Raw genomic sequence first — 13,845 nt, 5'->3', positions numbered from 1 at the left:
AGAGACCGTCTAAAAACATTAAAATGTATTATTGGCACGCAAAACCTTAAATTAGAATGAATAAATGAAGACTCGACACACCACTTCTGAAAGCTTGCCGAACCCTGATCTATATGTATCACTAACTGCTACAGATAGTACTTTGCTACACATAGCAATTTCTCATGGAATATAGTGTAAGAAACTGCTACCTGTAGACATTTGTTAGCCACCTCTAACAATCTATAGGTAGCAGAAAGTGCTACCGGTGGCACACTCCTAGGAGGAGCACAGCAAAGCAGGTCAAAGCTCGCTGCCCAGTATGCTGGACTTTGCACCGCCACGCCCAGCCCTGCACCGCCACGCGCACCCACCCCGGTGCCCGCCCCCTGACCCCGCGTGCCAGACAGTCACTCCTGGCTCCCCGCTGGAACGCGCTGGCCAGAGCGGTGGCTACTGTCAGCCAATAGGCGTGCGGGATACACAGCGCTCCCGCCAATCCTGTGCACTCTTGTTTCGGTGTGGGCACTCAGCAGTCGTTCCCTGTCCTGCCCCCGGCTCTGGGTTGTAGCCGTGGCCGTCGCCGCTTCGCGTCTGGTAGCCTGGCCCTGAGTGGGAGTCACTGAGGATGAGTCCCCCCGCCGCGTCGCGCGCGTCCCGCCGACCCTGTCCGAGCCCTTTCATCTAGCGACTGGTGAGGCGGGGCAGAGTCCTGCCGATGCGGCGGGCGGGGGGCAGAGAGGAAGGGGCGAGGCAGCCAGTGGGCGGAGCTGGCCGGGAGGCGGAGAGGGGGCCCGAGGGGAAAGGAACGCGAACTCCCCCAGGAGAGAGTCATAGGCGGGTGTGAGGGGACGAGACGGGGACAGAGACACGGGGGAGGAAGGACGGACGGACAGCGGCAGGGAGGGGCGGGAGGAGAGCAGTGCGAGCTCTCCCCTGTCAGCCCCCTCCCACAGGAGCCTGAGTGGGGAGGTGTGTGCCCCGTATCCCAGACACATACCCCTGCCTGGCACGAACGCTTTGAAATCCTTAAAGCGACCACCGAAGGGATATGGGCAGCTGTCCTTATCCCGACAGTCAAACAGCCTTGAAAGTCCTCTTCCTTTCATGGGCTCTCGCGTTATTTATTCTAGACCTTTTGGCAGTGGCCTCCGGAGATGTTGGCTTCAAACCCGGCATACAGAAACATTCTTGGCGAAGTACCAAAGTGATGAAACTTTTTAATAGAGTTCAAAGAACCAGTGACCTTTCTGGGTTGCCCTGGTACTCCTCCATCACCTTTTCTTTAGTTTAGTCTCACTCTTTCCACTGAGGAGATTGGCATAGCTGCCAGTCTTGAGACAAATCACCCACCTTTTTAAATAATAAATAATGCATTTCAGATAAAAGTTTCGTAATAACAGATATTTGGTAGCACGTGTACTGAATTCATTTATGAAATGCACACTTTAAGTGGTAAATCCACCAAATAATTTTAAATTCAATGAAATGTTGAAAAAAGTATGGTTGATTCACCAGAATATATTATAAGCTGTGAACATTGTTTGGCGCACAGAGCTAAATCAAGGATCCAGCATATGGTTCCAGTAGGGGGAAGTTGTAGAGTGTGTGTGTGCGCATGTGCATGTGTGTATTTGAATACACAATATTAAGTCTGAATAATTTTGACCATTTCCAAATGCACCACATGCAACATTCCTTTTTATATTTAAAAGGCTTCAGCATCTGTATTTTATTAGTTCTGACAAATGGATTCAATTTGTGTAAAATGGAGTAATTTCAAGATACTTTGGTAAAGTCAATTAAATAATTGTGCTCCATTTTGATGTTTTATTTTGTTATGAATTAAGTACAGACCTTTCTCTTTATGGTATTCATTAACAGTGATGAGATTAACAGCGAGACTAATGAACATCGAACAAGTGGGCTAGAGCTGCCTTCTCCTCCTCCTCCCTCCCTTCTGCAGCAGTAAAGACAGAGGAAGGAGAAGTTATGTCAAATTAGTTGCATGGTGTTGAAAACTAATTGCAGCATTTTATCCTGGTGTTTACGTGTTTGGGTTATGATTTATTTATATGTGATAGCTTTGAGTTAGAGCAGCTCTACATCATGATAAAAATGTTCCAATGTAAAGTCAGGACATGCACTGTGATTTTTTTTTATTTATTTTTGTGCCTGTTTGCAACTGTTCACTTACAATGGGCTCTCCATTTTTTCCCCAGATTTGGTGTCATTTTTTTTTTTTGAGGAAGTTTCAATAGCTAAATATGTAATGTTCATGTTACTTGATGCTGTTTGAAGAACCACTTATACCACCCTAAAGAGACAATCAGGACAAAACTCCTCTGTGTAATGAAGCAGTTTTGATGGCAATCATACTACTATAATATGGAAGACTGTTTTAAAGATTGTGCAAACATTTTTTAATATTAAAAATGAGCTAAACATTAAGACCTTTTTTTTATACTAGAGAGTATCAAAATATGTTTTGTGTTCATTCTGAAATCATTTTATTTGAGCTTGAATTATTCACTGGAATAATTACTACTTTGGAAAGGGTTTGCAATTATAGTGAAATACTAGAAAATGTTTTGAGAACTAAAACCTAGCTAAATTAAATAATAATAATTGTTAAATAAAAAAGCAAATTGATGGGGGTCTGGGCTCATGAAGAATGAGATTTAGGTCTGGGTCTTGATCCCTTGTTCCTTAGGTTGGTAGGGATTTGGAACATTGCAGAGGCTATCAAGGAGAAGAGCAGCATGCTGCTGTTCCTTTCCTTGGGGCTAGATGTTCTGCCTCTACAGCATGCCCAGTGTTTGCCAAAATAAGAGAGAGAAATTTAACTACAAGTAATTAAATACCAAAACGTTTCATTAGTGTCTAGCCCAAAGTGTAATGATCTTAATCTTTAGTATACTGAAATGTTTCTCAAGTATCAGGGGATAGCTGTGTTAGTGTGGATTCACAAAAACAACAAGGAGTGTGGTGGCACCTTAAAGACTAACAAGATTTATTTGGGCATAAGCTTTCATGGGTAAAAAAACCTCACTTCTTCAGATGCAACGTGATATGTTTGTGCCGTCTTCCAAATTATAACAGGTGTGCTCTCTATCCAAATTGCTTCAACTTTTTTTTTCCTTCTCTAATGTTAAATTATAAATGACTTTCAACACTTTGCATGAACAGGAAGAATTTGAAGAGATACTGTTTATCTACATGTAAGGTATTCATGTTTTCTTTAATCATGATAACTCTTAGGTTAGTTCCGAACATCAGACCTGAAGAAGAGCGCTCTGAAAGCTTGTCTATTTCACCAAGAGAAATTGGTCCAATATAAGCTATTTCCTCACCCACCTTGTCTCTGTAATATTCTGGGACTAACAGAGCTACAATAATACTGCAAACAGAGCTTCAGACCTCATTTTCTGTTCAAGAATTTTAGTGCATTCATTGAAATATTGTTTTAAATGTTTCATCTATGTACTTGTGTGTCTTGTTAGATGCCCTGCAGATCATAAATGATACTGTAACTTGTGTCTAACGTAAAACAGGACTTATAATATTTACCTGACACTGCTACCCCAAGAACTAAATTGTCTAGCTAATCTCTCACTCTCTCTTTTTAAACATATAGTGCTCATTGCTGTGTTATTTAAGCACTTATTAGCTAGGGTGAAAAATAATTGTGCCACAGTGCTCCCTAAACCATCTCCCTGCAATTCAAGAGAACAAAAGTTTGGTGATATTTGTAATAATGTCAGTCAGTTTTCTGATTAATGCACTCATGGTTTTATGCTTTCTTGCTTCACTTCACACGGTCCTTTCTTTTCTTGCGGTGATTTCCGGTATTTGTTTTCTCCACCTACTTACCTCTCTCCTTCGTACTCTGCATTGCATTCTCTACATTCTCCCTAACTTTCTGTCTTTCTCTTCCTAATCTCCCCTCAAATCTTTCTCTCTTAATATCATATTCTATTTAACTTATCCCATCAGTCCCTACCCTCTCTCTTCTGCACATGCAGCCACCCCTTTTCCTTGTCACAGATTCTTTACACGCTGCATATTAATATAGATTAATTTAGTGAATACCTTTGGGGTTAAATTGCTTAAAGGCTGCTTTAAATTTACATTGTTACACAAGATTTAATTTATTGATCAGATTATATTTAGATTATATTTGACCTTTGATTAGAGCTTTTTGTGGTGAAAAATTGCCTTTAATATGTAAATATAGTGAAGAGAGAATAGGGAAAATTTCTGAGTAATGATAACCGTGGCCTTGATCTTGCAAACACATACATAACTTGGCTCACTTGAGCCTACTTTGAAAAGTGACAAGCAAAAATGGACCAGACTTTCTATGTGCGATGCTAATAAAGAACTGAGTCAATTGTTGGCTGCAACTCCAGCAATTTTAGTCATCTTTTCCTCTACCCAAAAAGTTCTGATGACATACAGAACTCTGCAATTCAGGAGAAGGAATTGAGGTTGGGAGAATGCGCCCCCTTTAGGCTGTCTGATGTAAGATGGTGAATGAGGGTGCTTGTGTGCTGCCTGATTCACCAAGCTCTGAAATAGTCCCACGTGCTTGTTGCCTTTAGGCAACTCCTGAGGGGCAGCAGTTGTAAGATCTCTCTTCTTCACGTGGGCTGCTGCAGAGTTTAGTGAGAGGATCTGTGCTCCTGGAAAAAGCCAGTGATATTTAAGGCCAGGTATACTCTACCAACCCATGTCAGTATGACTGTCGCTCAGGAGTGTGAACAGTCCACACCCCTGAGTGACTTAGTTATACTGAAACACCTTCCTGCCCCCCAGATGTAGACAACACAATGTTGATGGGAGAATTTCTCCCACTGACATAGCTACCGCCTCCCGGGGAGATGAATTAACTACACTGATGGGAGAAGTTTTATTGGAAGTGTAGGAGTGTCTTCACTAAAGTGCTACGGCAGTGCAGCTGCACTGCAGTAGCTCTGTATGTGAAGACAAGTCCTCGGAGTCTTTGCTGTGGGTGAGGATTTAGAAACAATCCCGCAGTATAAACTATAAAACATCTTTATGATACTCTTGCTACTTGTTCTTTTTAATTCCTCCTCTCTTTGCTGCAAGCTATTTTCTGTAATGAAAGAGTATGTTAAAATTGGAAGCTCTTCAAAAAGAGTTAACACTGACGTTCCAGGCCTTTTGTAACAATAAAATGTTTTTTTAAAAAAGGCATGGGGTTTTAGTTTTTATTGACAGAATATAAAGCTCAATAACTGCAGGTTTAAAAAAGAAAAAAGGCTAATGTTATAACACAAATTAAAATAAGGGTTAATGATCAAAAGAGAAATATAGGCAGCTGTCATAGGACAGAAAGAGAAATAGACAATGGCTTATGCGCTATACAAAAACAGAATTACAAAGCACCACCACACACTTGTGCTACTTCTCTCCCCTCTCTGTCCATTTCCGATATGTTTTCTGTTTAGGTTCTGATCCTCTGACTGGGAATCTATGTGGGTAGACTCATGCATCTGTGCAGAGTCCCATTGCAGTCAATAGCGTTTCACATAGGCATGACGATCAGTTGCTGTATTGGGGCCTTAATTTATAAACTTTAGCCTGGGGACCTGTTAAGTTAAAAAAAAAAATCTGTAGAATTCCTAACCTGTTTTTGAGCACTATAATAATATAACTGTTTGCTTTTATTGATCTATTAATATTTGCCTTGGAGATGTATATAATCTTGTGCCTCATAAAACACCCAAGAGGTGTATTAATGCGCTAATAGTGCATGCAACCCTGTTTGTAATGCTGTAATAAAGGAGGGCTGAACTGACTTGCATGAAAATAATTCTGTAGTGTCAAAATTCTGCACTTTTGCAGCAAATGTAATCCGAATAGAATTAGTTTAATGGTTTCAGAGTAGCAGCTGGGTTAGTCTATTTAATGTAACTCTCTGCTTGTCTCTTGGTTTCTTGTTATGCAATATCGTACATGACTTCCTAGCCATGTAGTTTTGCTTTCCTTTTTTAATACTTGGTCTGTCTGTCCACAGTAAGTCTGTGTCTGTCTCTGTTGATTTTTCTGCTCCTCCCCCATTTACCTCCTCCTCCCTTTTTAAAAAAAAAATTAAAATTTGGCATCTTTTCCTGTTTTCCTTACCCTATGTGCTTTCTTATCTCAGGAGTATCTCCAACAAAAGTGTCTTTGCAATTGGTGCTATTTGAAATGTGCTTGGTCATAGATCTTTCCATGTGTGGGCTGTAATATAAAAGCTGGCAATGACATTATAGTTTGTCAATTTTGTATTAATGCCATCATATGGTATGCAATGCTATGTACAGTCATAGCACTAATTATAAACTTTGAAGAATTCTTTGGAGCATAGTGAAGGAGAGGGAAAATGCAGGGTTCTCATAGATGTGTCAAAGCTAAAGCTTTTTATATGTATATTTTTCCCTTTATAATTTTTGAACCAAGGTCCAATATTAAAGTATGATATTAAATTAATTATAATACTTAGCTTTTCTATAATGCATTTTGTCTGTAGATCTCAAAATGCTTTATAAAGGAAAGGAAGTATTCATAAGAGAGCACTTATCTCTGTATCTGTGCAGGGTGTAGTTTCATATTTCTAGTATATTATTTTTGGCGGCTATCATGGTTCTCAAACATCTCTTCCACTTCCTTGGAATAAGGAGGTGGGCTAGTGCCCACTGAATGAAGACTTCCTTATCAATATCTAATACTGGGTCAGTTCTCTTATGCATATCATTCTAGAAAGGGTGACTGTGGCACACTCGCACATCAAAGAGAAGGATAAGGGGTGACTTGATCACATCCTGTATGTACTTATATGAGGAACAAATATTTGATAATGAGTACTTCAGTGTAGCAGATAGAGGTATAACATGATTCAGTGGCTGGAAGTTGAAGCTAGACAAACTCAGACTGAAAATAAGGTGTACATATTTTAACAGTGAAGATAACTAACCATTGGAACAATTAACCCAGGACTGTGGTGGATTCTTCATTACTGGCAATTTTTAAATCAAGATTGTGTGTTTTTCTGAAAGATGTACTGTAGTTCAAACAGCCTGTGTTATACAGGAGGTCCGACTAGATGATCACAATGATTTCTTCTGGGCTTGGAATCTATAAATATCCAATACAGAACTGAATTTGTCTGCACCTCAGGTCTAGCACTGGGTCTGTTTGTAGAATGTCCATATAGTGTGGCATATAGATAATGGTGAACAAATGTAAATTGGATTGCTGCAATTTCTCTTGATTTATGAAATATTTCTGAATGTTACTGTTAAATAGAGCAGAGTGAATAATTCGTAGTGAATAACTTACTAAAAATGTACTCTATTTATTTTTCTTAAAATTACTTGCTATTTGACATTATTTAGCAAATACGCTCTGCACAAGTTTGGTCTGTAGATTAGTTTATTCCCCATAAATTTGTTGCATTTAATATTTGAGGGATTATTTAACTTTGGGCACATTTCACATGAGATCATTTGGATTAATACTGTTTATTTAGATCCATGTTTCTGCTGCAAGTCACATTTGAGCTCAGAATTCATTTTTTTGCAAATGTTCTATAACAATTGCTTCCTGTGAGTATTTCTGCCAGTAAGATGATAAAGAGGGATAAGGACAAGGATTCGGAATCGGAATATCTATGTTCTATTCCTGGTTCTTCCACAGTCTTCCTGTGTCAACGTTGGGCAAAAGATCTAACCTTTTTCCTGTCTGTAAAGTGGTGATATTACTTCCCTACCTCACAAAGTGATGGGCAGCTAAGTTAATTAACGTTCTGGGATATGCAGAGCTGTGATGAATGCTATGGCTCAGTGCTTCTCAAAGCTGGGCTGCCGCTTGTTCAGGGAAGGCCCCTGGCAGTCCGAGTCAGTTTGTTTACCTGCCACATCTGCAGGTTTGGCCGATCGCGGGCTCCCACTTTCCACGGTTTTCCGCTCCAGGCCAATGGGGGCTGTGACTGGCCCATGCCGCTTCCTGTAGCCCCCATTGGCCTGGAATGGCGAACCGCAGCCAATGGGAGCCGTGATCAGCTGAACCTGCGGACACCGTAGGTAAACAAACCGGCCCAGACTGCCAGGGCTTTCCCTGAACAAGTGTCAGATTGGCTTTGAGAAGCACTGCTATAGCTTGAGGTGCTAACACAGCTACTTTAAATTTGTCATATTTGAGTTAATATTTACAGGACTCATTGATGTATTACTAACCTAATTCTAGTGAAAAGGTTGTACTGGTCATTTTGGGATATACCATTCAGGGTTCTAGGGGATTTTCAAACCCAGTTTTCATTTATAAGCTAAAAAGTTGTAAATCCTAGATGTGGAGGGCCAAACACTGTTCACTTCTGACACCCTGTTAAAATGAGGGAGTTGCACACATGTAGCTAGCTCAGAATGTGACGTTTGTGCTGGAGAAGGTTGATGTTTTAAAGTTTGTGTATTTTGTGGTTATTTTTTGTTTTTTTTTTTTGTTTAGCTTGAATAGGAGTTCAAATTCAGATTGAACAACAGTTTTAATTTTCCAGAGTGGTGTATGTAGGTCACTGACTATTCTAATTGATTATGGACTTATCTTGGGATTTTTTTTGGTTTTGAATGGTGATTGTTTGTACTTTATTTAATGTGTGATTTTATTCGTTTCAAAAACAAACAAAACAATACTGTAGTGTCTGTCAACCATGGATATTTCCCATAATTAAGAATCCTTTGTAGTCTTACTGGTCAGATGCTTGAAAATGAATCATTTGAATCTTGAAATATGAAACCAGCAAAGAATCCTGTGGCACCTTATAGACTAACAGACGTTTTGGAGCATGAGCTTTCGTGGGTGAATACCCACTTCCTCAGATGCATGTAGTGGAAATTTCCAGGGGCAGGTATATATATGCTAGCAAGCAAGCTAGAGATAACGAGGTCAGTTCAATCAGGGAGGATGAAAACCAAGAGAGGAGAAACTGGTTCTGTAGTTGGCAAGCCATTCACAGTCTTTGTTCAATCCTGAGCTGATGGTGTCAAATTTGCAGATGAACTGAAGCTCAGCAGTTTCTCTTTGAAGTCTGGTCCTGAAGTTCATCTGAAAACTTGACACCATCAGCTCAGGATTGAACAAAGACTGTAAATGGCTTGCCAACTACAGAACCAGTTTCTTCTCTCTTGGTTTTCACACCTCAACTGCTAGAACAGGGCCTCATCCTCCCTGATTGAACTGACTTTGTTATCTCTAGCTTGCTTGCTAGCATATATATACTTGCCCCTGGAAATTTCCACTACTTGCATCTGAGGAAGTGGGTATTCACCCACGAAAGCTCATGCTCCAAAACGTCTGTTAGTCTATAAGGTGCCACAGGATTCTTTGCTGCTTTTACAGATCCAGACTAACACGGCTACCCCTCTGATACTTGAAATATGAAATGTATTTTTTTCTCTGTGAGAATAAATTTGAGTCCTTTGCTGAAAAAAAAAAGTAGACAGCAATCTTCCTCCCTTCCCCAAACACATTTAAAGAATGACATGTATTTTGTGTGTGGATGTAGATTATGGCCCAGTTTACCTTTAAAGTTTTTTTACTGTCCTTTTAATCCATGCATTATGTAAATCATTTGGATAATCAAGGGGACTGTTGAGTGATTCAGCCAACTGGAGTAACTGTGGGGCATGATTGAGAAGTTTCTTATTTTTACAGGAATCAGGTCTGGCTTTTATGATATATGGCGACATCAGTGCAATAGATAACAAAAATTGGGCCTACCAAAATTCAGTTATATTTAAAACAAACAAACAAACCCCACAAACAAGTGCGGTCTTGGTATAAAAGTCTATTGAATGGTGCATAATCCTTATTTGTCTCTTTCCTCTTTTATCCCTTTTCTTGCAGGTCTCCCTCACAATTATGGAGATTTAGAGGAATTAGACAGTGTGGAGGGGGAGCCCCCCTCCCCACTCCTTTTGATTCTTGGAATTTTCTATGGACAATAACAAGATTTTTGTTGTATAAAATGGAGAAATAAGACTTTAAAATATAACTTTATATTTATAAATTTTGATTAAGTGCCAAACATAACTGCATGAAGATTCTCATGGCTGCTGTATAAAACTGAATTTAAGTATTAGGAGTCATGAATTTCCTGCAGCACTGAATTGTGTCATAAAAAGGGAGTGCCTTAGCATTCATACTGGTTGCTCCTCTTAATGAGGGAGCTGTTTCAGAAAGGTGAGAATGAATTCTATCCTGCCTGACTGCACTCTGAAGTGTCATTCCCTGCAGCATGCTTTAGATATTATTTCTGTAGTTACCAGAGGAAGCGAAGGCCAGATCAAGGCCTTTCTCTCTTCTTACTGCTACAATGCAGCAACCCTAAAGGATACCTTTGGCAGGAATGTTCTCCATCTTGCTTCGTCCTGTGGTAAGAAAGGTGTGCTAGATTGGCTGGCAGACACCAAAGGAGTGGATTTATTGGCAAAAGACAAGGAATCTGGATGGACAGCTTTGCACAGAGGCATCTTTTATGGACACATCGACTGTGCTTGGTCATTGCTGAAGGTCAGTATCTGACTTTATGTATTGCACACTAATTTTTTAAATATGTTTGGGATGTGTGATGTATGAACTTGTATCAAAATGCCTTTTCCTGTGACTTTTAAACCAGGTGTTTCTCAAACAGGGGTCGCCGCTTGTGTAGGAAAAGCCCCTGGTGGGCCAGGGTGATGTTTTTACCTGCCCCGTCTGCAGGTCCGTCCGATCGCAGCTCCCACTGGCTTCGGATCGCTGCCGCAGGCCAATGGGAGCTGCCTGGCCTGGCCCGGCCCGCCAGGGGCTTTCCCTACGCAAGTGGTGACCCCTGTTTGAGAAACAGCTGGTTTAAACTGATTGGTTGAGCTAAATTAATACAAAACTCTTTGTGGACACCGCTTAATTCAATTTAAACCTGAACTTGTTTTAGGGTATGGCTACACTTGAAATTTCAAAGCGCTGGCGTGGCAGCGCTTTGAAGTGTGTGTGTGGTCGGAGCTGCACGTAAACCACATCCTTTACTGATGTAGCTGCGGCACTGATTACACTGAGGCTTTACAGTGCTGTATCTTGCAGCGCTCAGGGGGGTATTTTTTCACACCCTTGAGCGCGAAAGTTGCAGCGCTTTAAAGTGCCAGTGTAGCCAAGGCCTCAGTTTAACTTGATTCCTTATTTTTAATAACAATTAAGCCAATTTGAAGTTAAACCTGTACGACTTGGAATATAGGGTATGCTACACTTACAGTTGTACAGCCCTGGGACTTACAGCTATCTTCGTACAGCTGTATAGGGAAAGCGCTGCAGTGTGGCCACACTGACAGCTACCAGCGCTGCAGTGTGGCAGCATTTGCAGCGCTGCTGGGAGTGGTGCATTGTGGGCAGCTATGCCAGTGTTCAAGTGGCTGCAACGTGCTTTTCAAAAGGGGGGTGAGGGGGAACGTGGGGGAGAGAGAGAGAGTGGATTTTTGGATCCGTCAGCTCCCTGCCTTGCAAGTTCTAAGGACTGGAACATACACATCACCAACCTGCAATCAATTTAAAAGTTTCGAGCCCTTCTCCCACCCCTCTCTTATTCACTAAATGCAAATTATGCACTCCTAAATAGCCTTCAGACTACATAAGCAGCTGCTCAACACGGACTCCCCCCACCCCCTCTGCCGTGTGACTTCTCTCTTCAAGCAAACAGCTGTGAACCTTCCAAAGCAATTCCCCTGCCTGCCTCCGCTCGCTCGCTCCAGCAAACAGGAGCTGTGTTTGTTTTTTAGATAAGCAGCTCAGAGGAGCTCGGAGTTCAGCCATTCTTCCGGTTCGTTGTGAGCAGGCATTCTGGGATACCTCCTAATACCCTGGAGGCCAATAACAGCGCTTTTGGTGGCCACACTTGATGAGCAGTGCTACATCACCAGCGCTGCAATCGTTACACCCCAAGCAGACCAGGTGTACAGCCAATGCTGCAGCCAGGGATTTGCAGCGCTGGGTGTGCCTTGCAGGTGTGGACAGTTACTAAGTTGCAGCGTTGTAAACCCAGCACCAGTGCTGCAACTCTCCAGTGTAGCCAAGCCCATAGACAGGATCTCAAGTGTTGGTCTTGTAAGTGACTCCGCAGGAGTTGTCCCCTGAGCCTGTGAGGAATCCTATTGAAGTCAGTGGTCTGCATGTATTTCCATTTACTTGGAAACTCTTGCAGGTAGAGATCTTAACAAAACAGTCTGGGTGTAGATTTGGCACCGAATTTTGAATATCTGTGAAAATAAGCGTTTACCAAATATACTAACGGAAATGTTTCCATGACACTAAAAATAGTTAAATGGAAACAGTACTTAATAAATCAGGTATCTGCAGCTCAAAAATTTGTAACATTTTATTAGTCATACATGAAAGTGAAATTAATTAGAAGCTGATTGTAATGTTGGGCTTTAGCTCTGTCCCACTTACTCTTTAGCCAGTCACTGATCAGATAGATGCCAGAGATCTCTGCCCTTCTTACTTAAAGTATTACACTGGCTTCTCATTGCTAGCCTTATCTGTTCTCAACTGTCAGACTAACAAAAATGGTTGTGGTTCCAACAGTTTTAATTTTAGAAGTTTTGATGTTTCCAAAATGCTTGTTTCACGTGCCGCTTTACTTTCATCTTGAGCATTCTTTCCTTGTAACATTTCCAAGTAGTATGTTTCTCAACACTTTCTAATGACTTCTCGTTAACTTTTTAGAGTGTGTGAAATTCATTACTGGAGAATTCTAAAACTTTTTCAGTATAGATGGTGTCCCATATGTATTCACTCCAAGCTGGGGTGGGTGGGTGTATGTTTGTGGTGACTTGCTTCTCTTTGCTCCTAGAAACTATAGCAATAGCTGCACTAAAATATTTGTTTATTTCTTCCTTTGACATCTTCTTCGGAACTGCTTCCAGGGCTAAAATGAACTTTTTTTTTTTTTAGGGAACTAATCATGTTAGATCAGTCCAGCAAATATTTGAATAATTCATCCAAAGATGAAATCTTAGTCTTCCAGTGTTAAGAGACTGCAGCCTCTGCAGGAATGAACAAAAGACCACAAAAGACAGTTTGAAGTGCAGACTTAACCTCTGAAGGATTCTTTTAGTTCAGAGTCCAGATTGCTGTGCATGTTCAAACACATAGCAATCACCCCCTCACTCCCCCCAAAAAAGTTACACAGCTCTCATCTTATTAGTGAAAATGACTTGATCAGCTATCCTTTAAATAAAAAATAATAACCAACCGTGTGTGTGTGTTAGCTTCTATGTTAGTGGGGTGGTGTATTTTCAGCCATTGTTTTCTTTCCTGTTTGTTTTTTCCTCACACACCTTCGTATTAGTAAACCAATTTTCATAGAGAAAATATTCTAATTAACAAGTAAACATGGAGTATTTGTAAATTATTAAAGAGCAACTCCACTTCCGTCACAACAGCTTACTACCATTGGTGAAGGTGCCCAACAGTAATAATAATGCCTAGCTCTTGCATAGTGCTTTTTCATCAGTAGATCTAAAAGCACAATAGTGAGACCTGTTTGCCTATTTTCAACTGTGGGAGTCAGTGCCAGTTGCTGTGTTTTTCACTGTATGCAGAACAGTAGTTATTGCTGAAGCTTGACAAGTTGAGCCTTTTTGTAGATCTATTTTGGTATCGTAAGTCCATTTCACTTGTCTCTGATTATTATTTATTGAGATTAAATCCATATTTAGAATGTCCTGGAATTTAAAGGATTTATTAGCTTCTCAAATGTAAAATTACACTGTCACCTACGAATATTTATCATATTCATTTCTTTACTCGCTGTGAAATGAGGAGTGATAGTAA

At 40.7% G+C, this 13,845-nt stretch overlaps 1 protein-coding gene across 1 annotated transcript in view; it reads left to right on the top strand.

Annotated features, from left to right (window-relative positions):
* Positions 1-464: 464 nt before the first annotated feature.
* The window catches only part of IBTK (inhibitor of Bruton tyrosine kinase), a 92,099-nt gene continuing 78,718 nt past the window's right edge, over positions 465-13,845 (top strand). Inside the window, exons 1-2 of the mRNA XM_030555809.1 lie at positions 465-673; positions 9,889-10,554. Coding sequence (XP_030411669.1) covers positions 10,231-10,554 — 324 coding nt within the window. The 5' untranslated portion in view covers positions 465-673; positions 9,889-10,230. The remainder of the gene's footprint in view (positions 674-9,888; positions 10,555-13,845) is intronic.

Source organism: Gopherus evgoodei, chromosome 3 (genome assembly GCF_007399415.2).
Source record: "Gopherus evgoodei ecotype Sinaloan lineage chromosome 3, rGopEvg1_v1.p, whole genome shotgun sequence".
In the NCBI taxonomy this organism is placed as follows: Eukaryota; Metazoa; Chordata; order Testudines; family Testudinidae; genus Gopherus; species Gopherus evgoodei.
The sequence above is the reverse complement of the archived record's forward strand: the minus strand, read 5'-3'. Positions and strand labels throughout refer to the sequence as shown.